General features: G+C 28.6%; 8 protein-coding genes across 8 annotated transcripts; 4 read left to right on the forward strand and 4 right to left on the reverse strand.

Annotated features, from left to right (window-relative positions):
- Positions 1–1,522: 1,522 nt before the first annotated feature.
- Positions 1,523–3,741, reverse strand: BX663DRAFT_492629 (uncharacterized protein). Its single transcript, XM_051525239.1, has 3 exons — positions 2,475–3,741; positions 1,766–2,392; positions 1,523–1,642 (listed from the first exon to the last, which is right to left on the reverse strand). Exons 1-3 carry the CDS (start codon positions 3,706–3,708, stop codon positions 1,542–1,544), a joined length of 1,962 nt encoding a protein of 653 aa, XP_051387968.1. The 5' UTR covers positions 3,709–3,741; the 3' UTR covers positions 1,523–1,541.
- A 4,387-nt stretch (positions 3,742–8,128) lies between these two features.
- Positions 8,129–9,729, forward strand: BX663DRAFT_547625 (uncharacterized protein; the record flags this gene model as incomplete). Its single annotated transcript, XM_051531025.1, has 2 exons — positions 8,129–8,698; positions 8,758–9,729. 2 exons carry the CDS (start codon positions 8,129–8,131, stop codon positions 9,727–9,729), a joined length of 1,542 nt encoding a protein of 513 aa, XP_051387969.1.
- Positions 9,730–9,889: 160 nt separating this feature from the next.
- On the reverse strand, positions 9,890–12,355 carry BX663DRAFT_492638 (protein-tyrosine phosphatase-like protein). The gene is made up of 7 exons (XM_051525240.1): positions 12,171–12,355; positions 11,944–12,048; positions 11,703–11,871; positions 11,466–11,626; positions 11,221–11,349; positions 10,852–11,155; positions 9,890–10,780 (listed from the first exon to the last, which is right to left on the reverse strand). Exons 1-7 carry the CDS (start codon positions 12,207–12,209, stop codon positions 9,939–9,941), a joined length of 1,749 nt encoding a protein of 582 aa, XP_051387970.1. The 5' UTR covers positions 12,210–12,355; the 3' UTR covers positions 9,890–9,938.
- A 979-nt stretch (positions 12,356–13,334) lies between these two features.
- On the forward strand, positions 13,335–15,070 carry BX663DRAFT_492644 (PEANUT1). The gene is made up of 4 exons (XM_051525241.1): positions 13,335–14,103; positions 14,162–14,417; positions 14,483–14,587; positions 14,677–15,070. Exons 1-4 carry the CDS (start codon positions 13,397–13,399, stop codon positions 14,884–14,886), a joined length of 1,278 nt encoding a protein of 425 aa, XP_051387971.1. The 5' UTR covers positions 13,335–13,396; the 3' UTR covers positions 14,887–15,070.
- Positions 15,071–15,097: 27 nt separating this feature from the next.
- BX663DRAFT_424734 (mitochondrial pyruvate carrier) lies at positions 15,098–15,706 on the forward strand (the record flags this gene model as incomplete). The annotated part of the gene is made up of 4 exons (XM_051522453.1): positions 15,098–15,177; positions 15,244–15,247; positions 15,324–15,420; positions 15,567–15,706. 4 exons carry the CDS (start codon positions 15,098–15,100, stop codon positions 15,704–15,706), a joined length of 321 nt encoding a protein of 106 aa, XP_051387972.1.
- A 242-nt stretch (positions 15,707–15,948) lies between these two features.
- Positions 15,949–16,785, reverse strand: BX663DRAFT_492660 (trafficking protein particle complex 2-like protein). The gene is made up of 5 exons (XM_051525242.1): positions 16,640–16,785; positions 16,478–16,574; positions 16,333–16,399; positions 16,181–16,268; positions 15,949–16,108 (listed from the first exon to the last, which is right to left on the reverse strand). Exons 1-5 carry the CDS (start codon positions 16,679–16,681, stop codon positions 15,962–15,964), a joined length of 441 nt encoding a protein of 146 aa, XP_051387973.1. The 5' UTR covers positions 16,682–16,785; the 3' UTR covers positions 15,949–15,961.
- Positions 16,786–16,890: 105 nt separating this feature from the next.
- BX663DRAFT_492664 (Metallo-dependent phosphatase-like protein) lies at positions 16,891–18,515 on the forward strand. The gene is made up of 9 exons (XM_051525243.1): positions 16,891–17,040; positions 17,112–17,258; positions 17,322–17,389; positions 17,454–17,527; positions 17,603–17,682; positions 17,762–17,832; positions 17,892–17,938; positions 18,010–18,104; positions 18,182–18,515. Exons 1-9 carry the CDS (start codon positions 16,960–16,962, stop codon positions 18,452–18,454), a joined length of 936 nt encoding a protein of 311 aa, XP_051387974.1. The 5' UTR covers positions 16,891–16,959; the 3' UTR covers positions 18,455–18,515.
- Positions 18,432–19,993, reverse strand: BX663DRAFT_492668 (apolipo protein O-domain-containing protein). Its single transcript, XM_051525244.1, has 6 exons — positions 19,928–19,993; positions 19,761–19,835; positions 19,526–19,642; positions 18,959–19,453; positions 18,555–18,893; positions 18,432–18,454 (listed from the first exon to the last, which is right to left on the reverse strand). The coding sequence occupies exons 1-5, from the start codon at positions 19,952–19,954 to the stop codon at positions 18,858–18,860; spliced, it is 750 nt and encodes a 249-aa protein (XP_051387975.1). The 5' UTR covers positions 19,955–19,993; the 3' UTR covers positions 18,432–18,454; positions 18,555–18,857.
- Between the last annotated feature and the right edge of the window lie 3 nt (positions 19,994–19,996).

Genomic DNA, 19,996 nt, shown 5'->3' on the forward strand with positions numbered 1-19,996 from the left:
TTTCATAACATTATCCATCCAGTAGTTTACTATAAAACAAAGGGAAATGGTCCAATTCAAATAGTTAAATATCACATCAAGATAAGATGTGAATAGCATTTATTTTCCTAACCTTTCCATGCTTTATACTACATCAATGATGAGATGATAGAGATTTTATCTCGATCACTCAAGACAGTGTCTTTAAATAATCTATTAATAGCAATACAATAACTTTGTTGAAACAATATTCCTTTTTTAATGAATATTCATAATCTAACAAATCCCCTAGATACAGGCTCAAATATTGAATAATAGCAAGTCTGTTCCATATACTACGTGTATACACATATTTAAATAGAACAAACTATACTAACTAAATGCAATGAGGATAGATAACAGGTGCTATCAATAATGAATCAAATTGGCTATTATACTGTAATTGATTTCTTTTTTTTTTCCGACTATCATTATTTTAAAGACTGAATAGATTTGATAAAGAAACGATATTGGTCTCCATATGTTATGACATTATTTTATATTAATTACATTCAAAAAAAAAAAAAAAAAAAAAAAAAAAAAAAAAAAGCTCTATAGAGTCTTCCTCATTTATCACACTTTCTTCTTTATTTACATTTCATTATTATATTGGAGAAACATCAGTCACTGATGTGACCAGAGACTATTTAGTATTGTATTCAATGATAATAAATAAAAAAATAAAAAAAAAGTTTTCTGGAGATTATGGATTACTTATCATTCGTAATAAAGGCGTATTTTTTAATATTTGATGCAAGGTCAGGGAATAAACATCAATCTAATCAAATTTACATCATTTCGTTTGTTTAGTTATACCAGCGACATCTATTCTATCTATCTCTTTTTGAATACTCTGTCTTCTTCTTTAGACAGGTAAGCCAACTGATTGTTATTTACGTGTATATATATATATATATATATATATATAAGAAGATGCTGCTATATAGCGTATGAGTGAATATATATATTATTTAATAAATGCGTTAAATGTTATAAATATATTTATCTTTGCCTTTCAACATCAATATTTTTTTTTTTTTTTTTTTTTTTTTTTTTTTTTTTTTTTTTTTTTTTAGCTTTACTCTACTGATAGGTTTAGTAGTCTGTAATCAATACTTACCCATTTGTAGTTTCTTTAGTATATTTAATAAATGAATCTATATTAGCATATATGTATATATCTATTTGAATTCTTCAATGATCTATTATCGATACAAATACCATTTTACTATTGATGCTTCTAATTTATTTTCAACTTAATAAAGCCTTTTAAAAGGTAAATCTATTTTTCTCCAAAATGAAATAAAAATTCATGTCTTTATTGTAGTACGCATTACTATTTGTTAATTATGTATATTTATAAAGGAAAAACTAATTAAAGATCATATCATAATTTGAAGCATAAATGAAAATGTATGTAGCATATTTGTATATATATTTTGAACATCAAAGCATATTTTTTTTTTTTTTAAAAAAAAAAAAAAAAAAAAAAAAAAAAAAAAAAGTCATATTAGTTTACTATCTTATACAACCAAAGCAATATCTTCAGGTCGAACAAAAACGCCTCTATTAGGAGAAGATGCAAAATATCTAAAACCATCTACTGAGCCATCATTTTTACCAACTAGGATAGCCAAAAAAAAAAATAAAATAAAATAAAATAAAATAAAATAAAATAAAATAAAATAAATAAATAAATATATAAAGTGTTGCAATAATTTCAAATTACTTTCTTTTATGTATATACCTCGTCTATCAAGTTCTACACCAACCCATATACCCTCTGCAAAATTAACACAACCAACATAAGCAACAGTACCCACAGTTAAAATGGGTCTTCTTATTAATTGAACTCGTCTATGTAATCCTATCATCGGTGCACTCACTTGCCTGTTTTTTAAAGATGTCTTTTGTTTTACAATGGGTGAAAATGAAATGGCTTTCCTTTTCGTATGCTTTTCTAATTTGACATGTGACCATGAAGAAGTAGACGCTGTTGTCCGGGTTGTAGACGTGGATAGTGTGCGATTTGGAAATATACTGGGTGTTTGTGTGACTTGAAGCCGTGAAGAATGATACGAACCCAGTTTTTTGAGTAACCGTGTAAGATGGCTTGTAAAAGAAGGGGTTGAATAACTATTATTCACTGAATGACTCGTGATTCTTGATGGCAAACTAAGATGCCTCTGTGTTGTATACGTAGTATGAGTAGTAGTATTAGTAGTAGAACGAGAAGAATAACGTGAAAGACGATTGGTTTGAGTTGAAGTAGAAGGGTGTAAAGTAGGTATAGAAGGCAGTAAAAATGAAAATAGACCGCGATGGAAAAGGGGATGGTCAGAACTAATGAGTGACTTGGGTCGTACATTAATTTCTATATATATGTATATGTATATTTTTGTTTGTGAAATGAGAAAAGAAAAAAGAAAATAACAATAATAATAGAATTATTTTACCATCAGCTAATTGCTTTAATACGCTTTTTTCCAAGTTATCTAAACCTCCCTGTTGCCGAATATCTCCTAAACGTCGAATGATATAATGAAGAATCATGACTTTTGCTACATTCAAAATATGCTTGACTTGATCGTTGTATTGAACAGCATGTCTCGACATGAGATCACAAACAATACCTTGGTATAATATACCAACATTACTATAATCCATTTGATCTTCTAGAATATAAAGTAGTAAATATTCAAGAAAATCAAAAGAATAAGTGATTCCATCTATACATGATAAAAGAGCTGGATATTCTCGACAAAAGAAGTCAAAGTGACTAGCGATTATTTTTGTAGAACAAGATTGAACCGATGTTAAAGTAGCATGAAGAGGCTTAGTCCAAGAGAGTAAAGGGTCTTTAATGGATAAAGCATTGGATGTAGAAAAACATGCATAAAGCGATTCAATCGCGTTTGATTTATTCACACGATGAAGCACTTTCAATGAAAGTGCCTGACTTACATCTTGTGGAAGTTGTATCAAGAGATGAGCCATGTGACGACTAGCCCAAAAGGTAGACAATGTTTTCTCTGGATCATTTGCTAAGATTGTAATTATCTTCTGTGTCATGATAGCCATCTTTTCATCTTGGAGTTCAATAGCTCGCATTCTACAAAAGGGAAATAATTGAGAAACATTGCATTGACATTGATTACAGTAACAATTGCAGTTGTGAACAGTTTCCATCATTAGTTTTGTTATTTGAACACATAATTCATCCATACCTAGATAATCTGCAGCTGAATACATATCACATAACTCTTTCAGTTCCTTTGGCTTGTATATTTGATGTGTATACATGTATTTTAAGACATGATTAAGAGCTGAACTATCAATGATACTAGATGGAAGATAAGCAATACTAGCATTTGTTTCACTAAAGTTTTCACTAAAGAGTGAAGCAAAATAGGGTGATTCATTAAATAAAACCTTTGTATGGCATGGCCAATGTTGTTGTCTTGTACTCAAATTTTCATTTTCTTCTTCTTCTTCTTCTTCTTCTTCTTCTTCTACACTCGTTTGTTGATTAATTGAATTTAAAGAACTAATATCATTGAGTCCTTTTTTTCTTTTAGGAATATTGTCTGCAGGTAATTTTGATTGTGACAGTCTCCTTTTTATAGATAATTTTTTGGAGCTTAACGTAACAATGACATTAGTAGGGCCATAAAGTTTTTCTATCTCCATTAAATAATATATATATATGTATATATATATATATATTATATTCAACAGAATTAAACGTTATATTATAAAATAAAGAAAGAAAAGAAAAAAAAAGGAAAGAAAAAAAAAAGAAAGAAAGATAAACATACTCAGGTACAAGATTGTTTAAAAGTAGAATTTGTGTATACAAATAATAATCATACTTTTGACGGGGATTTAACCCTAAAAAAAAAAGTGTATGCAGAAGACGAAAAGGAGAAGAAAATCTTTATATCTCAAACAAGGTATGATTGTAACTTCATCATTGGCAAATATATACTGATACTTGCCTTTTATATAAAGCTGCATATATTTACTATTTACCAAAACATATGAAAATGTTTCCATTAACTACTTACATATTAAAAAAAAAAAGAGCAAAATTCATTCTATCACAATTAATCTAATCACGCATACATATTTGTATGATTTGTATCACAAAATAATTGGATATCATTTATCAGTGAAGTAGAAAGCATTGATAAAATGTAACGTAAATCATATTTACGAGTCTATTTATTTTCTATCTAATTGATCGCCTGCTGTTAAAACCATATTGAAAAGAGAGAAAGAGAGAGAGAGAGAGAGAAAGGCTTCTTGATTGCAATAGCTATTTGAAAGGGTAACGAATATAAACCCAATCAGATTTATTTCCAATCTATATTTTGATATAATCAAATATCTTCTCCAACAATACATTCTTTATTATAATGATCATCAATTTCTCTATACCTTCCCAAAAAAATTCTTTTTTTTTTTTTTTTTTTTTTTTGATTATTTATGACTTACGATGTATTTCTTTGTAATAACATTATAAATATGGATTTAAAAGTTTGGCTTCTGGAATCTATCCTTAATCTAATTTTGACTATATAAAATAGACTAATCACGAAGCAAGAAAGAATATTGTAACAGCTATCACAATGCTATTTAACTTTTGAAAGCGATAACAATAATAAACAGCATATAAATCATTATAGTTTTTAATCATGATTTGGGAAAGATGGATCGTTAGGTATTATGAAAACTAAAAAGATTTAAGAATGCAACCTTTTATTAATAATAAAGTCTCGTAATATAATAGAAGAGAAATTGTGTAGGTTTGACTCTTAAATTTAGCATATGGGGGATCCATTTATGGTTTTAATTCATGATATGATGTTTTAGCTCTATTAACCAATATCCACTTTATAAGTCTTTCTATTGTATATATTATTTCAGACCTGTTTGATGTTGATCAAAATTATTCTGAAGCGAAAAAAAAAAAAAAGAACAGGAAAGAGAGAAATTAATTGAATATCTCAAAGAATCAAATTAATATCCTTTATATTAAATAAGTTCAATTATTGCTTTAATAATTCTTTCTATTATTTGAAAAAAAAAGAAAAATAGGCACTGAAAAAGAAACTAAATAAAAGTAAAATATCCAAAGTGAAAGATAAAACAGATAAGCCACCATCTATATAGTAGACAAGCAACAGTAGTATATATGCATATATAGAATAAAAATACCAAAAAAAAAAACTATCTATAGGCAGCCTTTGATTAGATCATTATTAAAATGCTTATTATTTTATATTCTGTAATAAGTGGCCAAGATATTATGTATAAGCCTGAAGGGCTCAAATGTCATTAAATAGTTATTGGTAATACTGTAGTTTATAATATAGTAGAAAATATTAATAAAATGTGTTGTAAGTTATGTTTACAAGTCTATCTATTTTATATTCTTTTTTAATTCAACCTAGTCTGCTGTTAAATCCATATTGAAGAAGAGAAAAAAAAAAAAAAAAAAAAAAAAAAAAAAAGCTTATTGATTGCTATAGAGTTCTTCAAGACACACATACCCTTTTATTTCAAATTCTCTGTAAACAATTTATTTTAATTTTATATGTACTGTGCCAAAAATTGTGGGAAAAATTGGATTCAAATCAATGTATTTATTATTAACTGACTTTCAAATTATGCCACAAAAAAAAATTAATTTTTTCTTTTTTCATGTGAAAATTTAAAATAAAAATAAAAATGGAGTTCTTTCCTAATTGGATAATTGTCTTTAGTTTATATTTTCTAATAGTCTTCAAACAAAGCCTTTCACTTTTGATGATGTGTTTCAATTTGAATACATAACTCTATTTTACCTTATTTCAGATTTAACATATAACATAGAAACACAAGGTTTAAATTTATATTAAATGTCATACACACGTATTTCTCTACTTAACAAAAAAAAAGGGCTAAAACTAACTAAAGTCGTACAAAGCTAACTATAATCAACTTCCTTCTGAATGCTTTCTTTAATAACAAAAAGAAAGGGGAAAGAATAATAAAGGGAGAAAAGGGTTCCTTTGTCATTTCCAAGACGATACCTTTATTGTGACAATACATTTATATTGTATATTCATTGTGAAGGGAACATAGTAAATTATAAATCATATTTATACTGTTATCGGTATGAATGTATTCTTATCTTATTTGCATAAATATGTATAATAAAAAAAGAAGTAGATATAAACTCACATGCATCTTGAAATTCACTCTTTAAGCTTCTTACCCTTATTCCAAGCTATCTTTAATCAATATACTGCAGCTTATAAAGACACATTAATTATATATATATGTGTATATTAGTTTGAGGAATCAAGATAACAGCATGAAAGAATCCTCTTAAACTTAGTAAACTACTAATTCCAGTTCCAGATATCCTGTTGAAGTAAACTCAGGTAATACTTCTCGTATTGACCCTACTACTGATTCCGTTGATGTTTCTCAAAACGCCTCCCTCAATGACAACGTGCCATTAACTAGGAAAAAAAAAAAGAGGAATGTTACTCTGGATGAGACCCCACGTTCAAAGTCTTCAACCGTCTTACCCAGTATAAAGGAGCCACAATCTAAAGAACAAATAGCTTTAGAATTCAAGCAAGCTCAGACTGATGGAAAGGTAACGTTTTTTATTATTATTATTATTATTTTGGAATATTTTACATATTCTTGATAGTTATTAAAAACAAGAATAACATAGTACGCAAAATAAAATGAAGAGACTGACATTATATCAAGAATTGGTGCAAGAGTTCGTTTGCATAGTTTAGGATATTGATAAAAGTTTAGAAATGATAGGTTGGGTACTTTAAAAAAAAACAGCATTATCATCAAAGCCAAATTTTATGGTAGCCAATATTAATAATCACCCTCCCCGGACTTGCTGTCGAAACTAATATGATTGGTATATTTGAATATACGACTTCTGAAATCCTTTTCAGAGCTTTAAAACAAACGTGTAGTAGAATTTTCTTCTTTTTTTTTAAAAAAAAAAAATACAAAATTATAACGTATTAGCAATTGGAATTTGGTCAGCTAGTGTAATTTTGCTCTGCTTTCTTACCAATCGATTTTTTTTTCTTTCTTCTTAGTATCTAACCTACCTGGTGCACTTGTAGAATTGATTCGAATGTTTGGATGTCTATAAATAGAAGAATGTGCAAAAAAAAAGTCCAAGTATTACATACAAACATTCATTGTCATTAACGTCAGATTTATTGCACAGGGTTGATAAAAAAAATAAGCGGTCAGTTTAATCCGAAGACACAACACAGACTATTATTCTCTTAAAATAAATGTTAAATTTGGACTCCTATTTCAAGAATTATAGCCAAAGATGTCCTAGCATATTCTCTCTTTAAAGACTTGTAATTGTTATAATTTTTTTTTTAAAGTAGATGTATATTATTATTATATCTTTCTAGAATTAATATGACGCTAGTAATATAAATGTTTTCTTTACAGATCATATATAGATATAGATATATATAAGTACTACGTTATTTCATATATAATAAATGTTTATCATAAAGATAGTATTAAATGTTGAATTCGCCCTAATAAAAGCCTTATTAGTAAAGACACTCATTATTTCTTACTGTTGAGTTGTATATGAATTGGAATATCTGTCATCCAAGTATTGACAAAAAAAAAAGTTTAAATTTATTCCTGGTTAAGGAAAAGAACGTGCTATAAATCTTATTTGAGCTGTAATTCGGATATACAATTATGTTGTTTTAAAGGGGGATTTTGTATACATACAATTTTGTATCTGGATAAAAGAGAATAACACAATAAAGGTAATGTCTTTTACTCTTTTACTTTATAAAGGAAACAGGTTTAGATTTTTATATTTACCTTTTTTTTTTTCTTTTTATCCAGATTAAGTATATTCAAAACTCTTTTTCACAAAGAAAGTATACAATAAGTAAAGTGCACAAACTTTTTTTTTTCTTCCTAAATTAATGTATTACAAAAAATGACTTTTTATGTAACCTTCAATAAATGCCTTAAATAAATATTTTTTTTCTTCTTCTTCTTGAAATAACATTCTTGTTTAACTATTCAATCCTTTTCCATGTTTATTACAAACGCGTTGTTCCTTAGTGCTGTTGTAACTGGGACTTTTGCCGCAACTACCACTAAAAGTGGACTTGCACCTCAGTTTTCTCCTGTCTTTCCTTCTAATATGCCCAAGGCAACAGATGTAGTAACTTCATATAATGCTGGTCCTTACGATACTTCCTCTACTTTGTCTACTGCTCAATTAGAAGGCTATCCAGAAGTTTGGAAATCTCCTCCTACCAATTCAAAAGAAGTAAAGAAAGTCTATGATATGATCGATTGGAGTAAGGTCCCTAAGGCTCCTGTAAGAAAGCAAGACGCAAATGGGAATTGGAAAAGTAATTCTGATGGTCCCTCTGATCCTTACTGTTGGTGGACCTCCACAAATTGTCTTGAACCTAAAGCTTCTTATTTGCCTGAGGATATCTATACTTGTCCCAATGAAGGTGATTGGGGCTTGAATTATGACGATGGTCCTTTTAACAAACGTGATGATAAATACGCTGAGGAGGAGAATCCTTATGCTGAACCCGCTCTTTATAACTTTTTAGCTGAAAACAATAATCAAAAGGCTACACTTTTCGTAAGTATACATACATATATATATTGATATCATGAACTAACAAAGTTGTCATATATAAGTATATTGGTTCTAATGTAGTCACTTACCCTGCTGCAGCCAAACGTGCTTTAAATGATGGTCATCAACTTTGTCTTCACACCTGGTCTCATCCTCCTATGACAACTCAAACAAATAAACAAATTGTTGCTGAATTGTATTGGAATCTGAAAGCAATCAAAGAAGCCACAGGTGTGACATCTAAATGTTGGAGACCTCCTCAGGGTGACGTTGATGATCGTGTTCGTGCTATTGCTTGGCAAATGGGCTTAAGAACCATTCTTTGGGATGAAGATACGGATGACTGGAATATGCATGCCCTTGGTGTAGGTAGCCTTTCACCCAAGAAAGTAGATGCAAAGTTCAAAAAATGGATCAATAACTATAAATCAGGGAAGGATCGTTCTGGTCATATTGTTCTTGAGCATGAATTAAATAGTGTCACAGTTAACATGTCTATGTATTGGATGCCCAAGATTCAAGAAACATTTAATGTCATTCCTGCCTTATCTTGTAATGGTATCTCACAACCCTATTGGGAAGAGAACTTTGTCTATCCTATTCCCAATACTCCTTCGAAACCTTCCACTCCTATTTCTGGCACCTGTGCCTCTGGATCTTATGGCTTAGGTAATGGTGATGGTTATAACGGTGCCTGCTGTAAGGATCAATCTGATTGCTTAGATGATTGTATCAGTGGAAAATGCAATGGTCCTGTTAACACGCAAACACCAACCAAAACCACTACTAAGAAAACAGCTACTACTACTACTAAGAAAACAACTGCTAAGAAAACAACAACTACTACTACTAAGAAAACAACTGCTAAGAAAACAACAACTACTACTACTAAAAAAACCACCGCAACAGTAGCATCCGGTAGCTGTACTCCTGGTACTAGAGGAAAGAAGAAGGGTAACGGCAAGACAGGCTACTGTTGTTCTTCCAGTGATGACTGTGTTGAAACTTGTAGAAGTGGCAGATGTGGTCTCTAAAACTATTCTTTTTTTCTTAAAAAAAAAAAAAAAAAAAAAAAAAAAAAACTATGTAATCATATAATAAACTCTGCTATTAATTACTAAAATTATTCATAAATCATTCAAGCGTAACCTGAACTATCTATTCTTATATCAATTTTAATAAACGCTAATGTTTAAATAATAATAAAAAAAAAAAAAAACGGCAGTGTTATATATAAATATTTTTAATCTGCTGATTCTGTAACGACAATACTCGTGTTCTCTTCAGGTAATGGTAAAGTTGCTAGCCCGTATGCAATACCTAAACTATTGACTTCATTATCATCACGTTTGAAAAGAGAAGCCCAATATTTCACCTTTGAAGCGTCCGGCATTAAAACGCCACCATCATCTACAAGATCCTTATCCTTCATAGGGTCATAAAGTTCATTTGTAAATTTTTTCTTATTTGAATTAAAATAATCCCAAATACTGAAAGTCTTATCTTGTGGATGATGGCTTATCCTTTCCTTTTCACTGTTAAATAAAAAGGTGCCAAATTGACATGAATAAACATGATAATGGAGTTCAATCAACATTTGTTCGTTAAATTGAAAACGAGTTGGATAAAGACATAATAATTGATATACACAGTCTAAGAATTGATGAAAGACAGGACTTATCTCACGTTGATAATAATTTGATTTGTAAAATTTGTTTTGCATATCTTTAATTGTGCTTGCAGCAGTATTCCCGCTTGTATTTGCCAAGTTAACAAAGTATTTTTCGTTTGAAAGATGGCCACATCTATCTTCAAACTTGTGTCCAAATGAGATCCAATCTTTTTCGATCAAGACTTGAATACCTTCAAATGTACGATAATATGGATCCAAACATAATTCACTCAGCGAGACTAATTGAGATGTTCGATCCCAACCATCAGAACAATGAACAAGAACATGGGAGTTATAAACATGTATATTCTTTATAATCGTTATCGCACCCTCCATAACCATACTGATATGTTTTAGCCAACCCGATTTTTGTAAAGTAACTCTATTGATCTGACCTTCAGCAGAATCCATACCTTGTATGTATATAAAAAGAAGAAGAGAGAAATTGATATCACATATTAATATACTATTTAACCTTATATACCTTCGCTTAATTTTCCTAAACTATCTCTCATAACATGAATATTATCAATAGCAACATAAATCTTTTTACAATTACGATAATGATCCATATTTTCAGTGCCAGCACCTCTTGCCACATTTCCTACTGCATTTGCCATAGGTCTAGCATCTATAATCAAATTAGTAGCCGTTGAACCATAGACAACTTCGCCATTAGGACCCTTGGGTACATTAGTTGAAAAGATAGCTTCTATTAATTTCTCGTCTTGAATTGATCTTGCTTGTTTAAATCCCACTAAGGGTTGACTACTTCTAGTAATAGTTGCCTATAACATCATTCATATCATTATTTACCATTCTTTCTTTTTTTTCCAACTAATATTATATTTACAGAATTATGCCAGTGTAAATAGGATAAAGCTGGAATCCTTGCTTTACTACGATATTTTGCAGCATAATTAAGCGTATTATCACTAATTTTAGAAGGGACGACTAATATACGAGGATAAGTAGGTGAATACTATATACATATCCATATAAATATAAATATATACATATATATATATATATATATACACCTGATTAGTTAATATTCTATAATCAAGAAATGGAAGATACATGTATATAATCATTTACTTTATAATCTCTATTAATCAATGTGAATCTCCATGCATCTGTATTTACATCAACACCCATACGGCCATACTCTTTGAGAGGATCATATATATTCCATCCATTTGTAGCTGTAAAAGGTGTCCTTGGCATATATGAGTAAGCATAAAGCTGCTCAATAGATGCTATATACAAATATTTCGGTTTTAAAAAAAATTAAAACAATAGAAAGAGGTTTAGGAATCAATCAACACAACTTACTAACACAAGCTAGCTTTTGAATACTATCAAATACGTCTTGTGTTTCACCATCTTTTAATAAGGATAAAGTAATAATCATAAAATCTCGACATTTTATATGAAGTGGATATCGACCTGACTGCAATGAAGGTGGCTGTCTTTCAACTGTATGTATAATTGAATAAGGAATCTTTATATGCATGTGAATTAAATAAAGTACTAATTATACATCTTTTTTTTTTTCTTTTTTTAAGCCAATTACCCATAATTCTTCCCCTGATGAATAGCAAAATATTAAATGATGTACAGTCAGATGTAAATTACCCACTACAGTTTCTTGGCTTCTAGTAAGTAGGACATCCTTAACCTTTATACATATATATTATAATATATACATTATTTCAATAGGTATATTTATATATTTATATTGATATACATTTTATATATTTATTACAACTATTTTAATAGTTTAAATGAGTACTTTTCTACCTGCGTAATCTTTAAAAGATCAATACGACTAGGTTGCATGTTTACTTGAGACTGAAACAGCGTGGGTAACGATGTACGAGCAAAGTTGAAAATGGAAGAAATTTTGGATAATTAAAAGCTGTAAAAAGTGAGAAGAAAAAGAAAAAGAAGGTTTTATTCGGTATATTTATAAGGAAAAAAAAAAAAGCATATTAATAAAAAAAATTTGTGCATTGAAGTGAAAACATTTTTTTTTTTCAACTAAAAAAGAAAAGAAAAGCATAATCACGTGAATTTTTCAATATTAGAGTAAGTATTACATTGCATTTATCATAATATTATTTATTGGCTATTTCTTTTGTTTGCAAATCAGTGCTGGTTACCCAATATTACATTTGCCCGAGAAAATTAGTTAAATAAACATAAATATATTCATTCACTATTATATAGGGTCCTCTAATAATACTTATTCAGCTCTCTATCTCTTTTTATATTGAATGACATTGATAAATAAAATTCGCTTTTTTTTTTTTCTAGGAGCATTTAGTGGCAAATACTACTATTACAGCTGCCCCTGATACTTTTTTTTTTAATAACGAAAATAAATAAATAAAATAAAATAACTTCAGATGGAGTATAGTTCTAATTTTCTACCATATAGCCAGTCTAGCTTATTGTGAAAATAGTATATACTTCTAAAGCTATCATAAGAAATTAAAGCTTGTGGTTAATGGAAAGTTTTAGTTTTTTTGCATAAGAAAAGTGTTTTAAAACATATTGTAAAAAAAAAAATGATATTGAGTAGTATTGAACTACTTTAGAAGAATATTATAGAGTAGTCATCAATGATTATTTTAAATAGTAGTGTATTGTGCTTTGAAAGTGAGGATTGTTTTGAAGAAAACAAATAAAAAGAGATACGAGGATCTGAATAACAAGAGTCAAATCTGGTGAATAGTTTATTTCATAATAGTTTACGTTAATATGGGTATAAGTTGTGTAGATACTAATGTGGGGCTTCCGTGTATTTGATAGAAATAAACAACTTTACGCGTAGGATAGTAGTGGTGATGGCAAGATCATATTCTCCTATTTATATAAATGATGGTTCAGGCATGATAAAATAAAATTTTACAGTCCGCAAACTTGACTAATTCTGAAATGAAGATTTTTTTTTTTTTTTTTTTTTTGTTTTACTTTGTCATGTACGATATTTGTAAATAGAAAAGGAATGCTATATTATTAAAATGGATAAACTTTTCTCTCATTTAACTTTCAGGAAACTATGTACAGTAGCTTTCTTACTTCGCGTTATTCTTTTGGTTTATGGAGAGTATCAAGATGCTTATTTTACAGTTAAATATACCGATATAGACTATGTTGTCTTTACAGATGCAGCTCGATACATTACTCAGGGACAATCACCTTATTTACGAGAAACATATCGCTATACACCTTTATTAGCAATACTACTTACACCTAATATATACTGGTTTCGATCATTTGGTAAATGTCTATTTGCATCTGCAGATTTACTTGTTGGTTATTTGATTCATCGTATTCTTTTATTACGTGGTATGCCTTCAAAGAGTGCATTAAAATACGATGCCCTCTGGCTTTTAAACCCTATGGTAGCTAATATCTCGACACGTGGAAACGCTGAATCACTATTAGGAGTAATGGTACTAGGTACCTTGTATCTTATCTTGAATAAGAAGTTTTATTCAGGTTGTGCCTTATTTGGTTTGTCAGTTCATTTCAAAATATATCCAGTCATTTATGCCGTACCTTTATTAATGTTACTAGATAATCATTATTATGATTGTAAAGACAGAGAAAACTCTATGTTTAGAAAATTATCTAATTCCATTCCATTTTTATCGCCTTTACGAATCCTGTTTGCTGTTTCAAGTGCCTTTGTATTTTTTATTTTAACTGGGCTCATGTTCCAACAGTAAAGTAAAAGAAAAAAAAAGATAGATCGATTCATTAACTTGCATTTTTTTCATTAGGTATGGCAATGCATTTATACAACATACCTATTTATATCATGTTACGCGTGAAGATCATCGTCATAATTTTTCTATTTGGTTTTATCAAATGTATCTTGGTATAGAAAACACACATCAATTTATGGGTCTAATTACATTTGTACCTCAATTATTACTTGTTACTATTCTTGGTATTGCTTTTGGGAAAGATACATTCTTCGCTTGTTTTATACAGACATTTATATTTGTTACATATAATAAAGTTATTACATCACAGGTAGGTAAAGGAAAGTAAATAGGAACTAATTAGACAAACTAAATTATATGTATCATCTATTCAAGTATTTTATGTGGTATATCTGTCTATTCCCTTTAATATTACCATCATTAAAAATTACATTTAAATGGAAAGGTCTAATGCTATTACTTGCTTGGATAATAGGACAGGTAAATAAACAAATAAATAAATAGGAGCATATGATAGATACTCATACCCGAAACCCTTAATCCTGTGTCTGTGTCCTGCACATGATAAGGCTTTATGGTTAAACTTTGCATATAAATTGGAATTTTTGGGAAAGAATACATTTTTAGAATTATGGATGTCAGGAACAATTTTCTTTATTATTAATTGCTGGATTGTAGTAGAAATGATACTGAATTATAGATATGAACCTATTTATGGATCTACTGGACGAATAAGATGGGTTTGGGGAAATGGCGATCCAGGATCAAAAAGACATTGACTTGATGTCTTTAATGCAATCAATGATAGCCAATCAAATAATAGATAATACAAAACGAGTCATCAAATTCTCAGCGAATAAAATAAAAATCCATCTAACCTACCTGAAATTTATTTTTATTTATTTATTTTCTTTGTTTATATTTATTATCTATTTTTACCACCTTTTCTTTACCCTTTATCTTTTTTTTTTTTTTATTATTATTTGTAATATGTCACAAGCATCTGGTTCTATCACTAATAAGTTTGTCCAAAAAATTGCTTCTAAAGAATTTAGAAACTATTTAATGAGGTAAGTTATATGTGGTGAATAAAAATAAATAAAGACAAAGTGATTAACGCCCTCGTGAATATATAGTACTGTAAGTATATATAATAAATACATGTAAGTAAGTAAATAAGTAGCTTACAGGTGTGTATAAATTCTGTGTTTATTAGCATTTTTGGGGACCTGTTGCCAATTGGGGTATTCCTCTTGCTGCTATTGCAGATACTAAAAAGGATGCTAGTTTAATTTCAGGCAATATGACTGCAGGTATATTTGTATATAGAGTAGTGAATAGAGATTTATTTTTATATACATATTCATTTATTTTTATTTTTTATTTATTTATTTTTATTTATTTATTTTTATTTATTTATATATTTTTTTTATTTTATTTTTTTTTTTTAAAAAAAAAGCCTTATGTCTCTATTCTGGTCTTTTTATGAGATTTGCTTTAGCAGTGAAGCCTGCTAATTATTTATTATTTGCTTGTCATGCTACAAATGAAGTTGCTCAATTAACGCAAGGTTATCGTTGGATTAAATATAACAAGTAAAGTATAATATTTATTATATGAATATGTATACACACAAAAAAAAAAAAAAGAGGGGCGAGAGCGGGATTCCCCGGGGAATTTGTTATTGTTTTTGTTTACGTAATTTTACTCATATACTATTATTCTTATTATAGAATGGGTGGTAAAGAAAAAGCTAATGCTGAAAAAGTAGTTGAAGGAGAAAAAACAAACAAAAGCTTAGAATAATAAAAGTTAAAAATGTAATATTATATATTATACTTTTTTTTTTTTATTTTAAATTTCTAAAGTAGTTCTTGCATTCAAGCCGATTGTTTCAATGGCTTGAGAAAATGCTTTACTTTGAATTGGTTTTTGGGAATCTATATTATAGAATGGATTACACACATTAGATACATAAGCTGAATGTATTTTATGAAATAACTATTTAATGTGTTGTGTTTATTAGTGTCATTGTTTTATATGTTAAATTAATATTGCATTCAATTCAATTACCGCTTTCATATCTGCATCACGTATAATTCCATCTGTCACAGAAACAACTACAATCAGTTTCACTCTAGTATTTGTAATATATCCATACCTATGTGGAATAATGAATAAACAATCTAATGCTTTTATTTTATGATACGAATTCATTTATTTACACAGCTAAATCCTCCATTGCATATAATAATCCCAAATATAAATCAAGATTTTTAGACCCATTAGATACTTTATTTTTATTTAATAATCATCATGGTAAGAATCATTTCCTTTTTTTTTCTTTGTTTTTATTTAGTTAGAACATACCTCTCTCTTCTATAACATCAATTGAAGTATGCGCTATATAATGATATTTAAGATCGGGATGAGAAGTACTAAAGTTCTTGATGAATAAAGGATTATTCTATATAAAATAGATAGTAAGTTCAAAGTAATTAAAGTTTTATATTTTAAAATGCACTTGTTTACTTGTTTTCCTATGATTGCAATACAGTTAACTTCACTACTCATTTCCTTTTTTTTTTATTAATATAAAATTGAGGGGAGAAAGAGAGATGGCTAAAAAAGGAAAAAAAAACTTGGTTATTTGAAAACATATTCTGTAGGTACGTTTTGTATATTACAAGCTTAATAATCACGTGACATCTATGAATTTCAAGCAATCATAGTTCAGTATATCTTTTTTTTTTTTTTTTTACAATTGTTATTTTAATTAAATACCCTTTTTTTTTGTTTTTCTAAAAATAAAAATAAAAATAAAGTAAAACAGAAAAAAAAAAGTAGTACTAATGAACATAGATGCTTGCATTGAATCTATTAAGCAATGTAAATATTTATCTGAAAATGACATGCGACAATTATGCAATAAGGTATAATCAATAGACATAAATGTGTATAGACACGCAAACCAAAAAAGAAAAGTAAATCTTTTCTATATTAGCTGAAGGAAATACTTTCAGAAGAATCAACTGTAGTTCCTGTTCATGCACCAGTTACTTTATGTGGAGACATTCATGGACAATTTTATGATTTAATTAAAATATTTGAAGTAGGGGGTGATTTGCCAAACACATCTTATATTTTTATGGTATACATATTTTTTTTTTCTAGATTAAAATAAAGCTTTAACACACTCATTTTATATGTTTAGGGCGATTTTGTGGATCGTGGTCGGTATTCATTGGAGACACTGACATTACTGTTATTATATAAAGTCAAGTAAGTTAATTTTTATGCATGCATAAAAAACAAAAAAAAAAGTGGATATTGATTTATATGTTAGATATCCCGATCGTATTACGCTTACCAGAGGAAATCATGAGAGTCGCAACGTTACTCGAGTGTATGGATTTTATGGCAAGTAAAAGAAATAAGAATAACTTCATATGTATAAAAAAAGACTATAAATCTAATAGAATCTATTATTATAAGACGAGTGTTTGGCTAAATATCAAAATACAAAAGTTTGGGAATGGTGTTGTACGATATTTGACTATTTACCTTTAGCAGCAGTAAAGTATATATGCATGCATGCATACATATAAGAAATTGTTTATAATTGATGTATGTATATATATATTTATATTAAAGGTAATTGATGGCTCAGTGTTTTGTGTACATGGAGGATTATCGCCAGAATTACCCTCAATTGATTCTATTCGGTATGTATTATTCATTATAAACATACATTGTATAATTATTAACTATTATAAAATATTAGAACATTATTTCGTATGCAAGAACTACCACAAAGTGGAGGACATTGTGGTAACTATTCATATTCATTCAAGCAAGAAGCATAAATAATGCGGTTTTTTTTTTTTTTGACTATACATTAGATTTATTATGGTCTGATCCAGAAACACAAGTAGAATCATGGGCAATAAGCCCTAGAGGAGGTGGCTATTTATTTGGTTCATTACCTACAACCTCAGTAAATAACTTGAGTCTATATATATATATATATTTTACTGTTAATTCCATCTAATATTCAATTTCTATTCTATCTAGTTTTGTCACAATAACGGGATAAATTTAATTGTTAGAAGTCATCAATTAGTAGATGAAGGCTTTAATTATCCATTTGAAGAAAAGAATTTAGTTACATTATGGTCAGCGCCTAATTACTGTTATCGATGTGGAAATAAAGCGGCTATCTTAAAAATACCAGAAGAAGATAGACAAATTTTATCCTCTGATTATACAATATTTTTGGAAAATGAGATTCAAGGTGATCAACAATCTTCAATTACTGGAGGTCCTGGCAGTCAATATTTTTTATAAGCATGTATTATTATAAAATAATAAATAACTATTTATTACATCTTTCGTCATAAAGTAAAAAGTGAATAACACTCTTGGTAATAAATATACAAATGAGTAGTATTCTAATATTGCAAGATCTAAGAAGAATTACATGATTTCTTCGGGAAAAAACATATATTTAAATGTATATGTATATTCTCCCCTTAAAGGAAATACTATCTATCTGAGTTGGCTTGCAAACAATTTTTGGTAGCTATTATATACACACAAAATACCTCGAAATAAGCTACAACACATTTGAAGCATTTTTTTTTATCATTTCATACAATAAAGCATTCATAATAAAACAAGTTTAATTTTTTTTTATATATATAGCCCTAAGCCATTCACTCAAATAAATAATGTTTGCATTTATTATCAATTAGTTTTCTTTCTTTAATGTTTCTTCAACTCCAGGCTATTAGATTGTATAGATTGAATTAATAATAGAATGAACTAAATGAATGAAATTACTTGTCATACCTTTGATCTAGTTGAATACATGCTTTCTACATTCTTTTTTACTTGTTCAAATTTGTCATGATGGTTAGATCCGATTTGTTCTGTATTTTGCCTAATTTGTTGACGCAGTTTGATTGTATTTTCATCAACGGCACCACGTAACTGAGCTACAGTGGCGTCGATTTGTTTACGAACATCATTCACTGTTTCATTGACACTTTCATGTGCAGCTTGAAGTGGAGGATATCTTTGTTCTAATCTTTGAAGTTGAAGTGCAATGTTATGAGTTGTCTTGGGGATTAAATAATATGAAGTACCCACAGCCAAAGTGGTAGAAGTCAAAAAGCGAATAACAATATTTCTATTACGTGCAATAATCGTACCAGCTAATGCTGCTACACCAACATAGAATAGATTTGGAAATAATTCTTCATCTTTATCAATTGTATTGTTAATATTATTTTTGACATCATTTTCAAAGTCTTCATATTTTTTTATCCAACTATTAACATGATTCTAAATATAACAAATGAGATTACAACATGTGTAAACCGATCTTTTATTTATTTATATATTTATTTGCTTTACCTTTCCCTCATCTAAAGTTTTATTGGCATATTTTTGTGCGATATAAACCTGCTCTTCAAGTTTAGTAGGTGATTCAATAATAACAACTTTTGGTTCAGGCTCATCGTAAATACTAAGCTATATTACTTGACATGATTAAAAAAGATTTATTTATGCATGCAAACAAAAAAAAAAAACTAGCTATTTTTTTATTTTATTTTTTTGTTTTATTTTTTTTTTTTTTTTGCTTTATTACCTTAGTTTTCTTTTCTTCGGCAAAAGCAGTAGAAGCAGTAGCAACCCAAGCACTACTTGCAGCTGCAATAGCAAGCTAGTATATATACAGAAAAACAAATGAGTATATATGCACATGGAGATTAAAACTGTATACTAATTTGCTTTTAATTTTTAACATTTACTTACACTTCTTTTAATGGCAGGTGAAAACATGCTTGCTAATTTAAAGGTTAAATAATAATAAAAAAGGTGGAG

The sequence above is a fragment of the Cokeromyces recurvatus genome, assembly GCF_025118155.1.
Source record: "Cokeromyces recurvatus strain NRRL 2243 chromosome Unknown BX663scaffold_1, whole genome shotgun sequence".
Taxonomy (NCBI): Eukaryota; Fungi; Mucoromycota; class Mucoromycetes; order Mucorales; family Mucoraceae; genus Cokeromyces; species Cokeromyces recurvatus.

Excerpts from the sequence above, each read along its gene's own strand:
- BX663DRAFT_492629 (XM_051525239.1), bottom strand. The coding sequence starts at position 3,708 with ATGGAGATAGAAAAACTTTATGGCCCTACTAATGTCATTGTTACGTTA. Across the intron at positions 2,393-2,474 it reads ATTAAAGCAATTAGCTGATG|AAATTAATGTACGACCCAAG; the intron begins GTAAAATAATTC and ends ACATATATATAG. Across the intron at positions 1,643-1,765 it reads TGTAGAACTTGATAGACGAG|TTGGTAAAAATGATGGCTCA; the intron begins GTATATACATAA and ends TGGCTATCCTAG.
- BX663DRAFT_492638 (XM_051525240.1), bottom strand. The coding sequence starts at position 12,209 with ATGCAACCTAGTCGTATTGATCTTTTAAAGATTACGCAG. Across the intron at positions 12,049-12,170 it reads ATCTTTTAAAGATTACGCAG|GTTAAGGATGTCCTACTTAC; the intron begins GTAGAAAAGTAC and ends ATATGTATAAAG. Across the intron at positions 11,627-11,702 it reads TCAAAAGCTAGCTTGTGTTA|CATCTATTGAGCAGCTTTAT; the intron begins GTAAGTTGTGTT and ends ATTTGTATATAG.
- BX663DRAFT_492644 (XM_051525241.1), top strand. The coding sequence starts at position 13,397 with ATGGATAAACTTTTCTCTCATTTAACTTTCAGGAAACTATGTACAGTA. Across the intron at positions 14,418-14,482 it reads ATAAAGTTATTACATCACAG|TATTTTATGTGGTATATCTG; the intron begins GTAGGTAAAGGA and ends CATCTATTCAAG. Across the intron at positions 14,588-14,676 it reads TTGCTTGGATAATAGGACAG|GCTTTATGGTTAAACTTTGC; the intron begins GTAAATAAACAA and ends GCACATGATAAG.
- BX663DRAFT_492660 (XM_051525242.1), bottom strand. The coding sequence starts at position 16,681 with ATGAGTAGTGAAGTTAACTGTATTGCAATCATAGGAAAACAA. Across the intron at positions 16,575-16,639 it reads TTGCAATCATAGGAAAACAA|AATAATCCTTTATTCATCAA; the intron begins GTAAACAAGTGC and ends TATTTTATATAG. Across the intron at positions 16,109-16,180 it reads GTGATGCAGATATGAAAGCG|TTATTTCATAAAATACATTC; the intron begins GTAATTGAATTG and ends CACATTAAATAG.
- BX663DRAFT_492664 (XM_051525243.1), top strand. The coding sequence starts at position 16,960 with ATGAACATAGATGCTTGCATTGAATCTATTAAGCAATGTAAATATTTA. Across the intron at positions 17,833-17,891 it reads CCCTCAATTGATTCTATTCG|AACATTATTTCGTATGCAAG; the intron begins GTATGTATTATT and ends ATAAAATATTAG. Across the intron at positions 17,939-18,009 it reads ACAAAGTGGAGGACATTGTG|ATTTATTATGGTCTGATCCA; the intron begins GTAACTATTCAT and ends ACTATACATTAG.
- BX663DRAFT_492668 (XM_051525244.1), bottom strand. The coding sequence starts at position 19,954 with ATGTTTTCACCTGCCATTAAAAGAAGT. Across the intron at positions 19,836-19,927 it reads CACCTGCCATTAAAAGAAGT|CTTGCTATTGCAGCTGCAAG; the intron begins GTAAGTAAATGT and ends TATATATACTAG. Across the intron at positions 19,643-19,760 it reads CCGAAGAAAAGAAAACTAAG|CTTAGTATTTACGATGAGCC; the intron begins GTAATAAAGCAA and ends CAAGTAATATAG.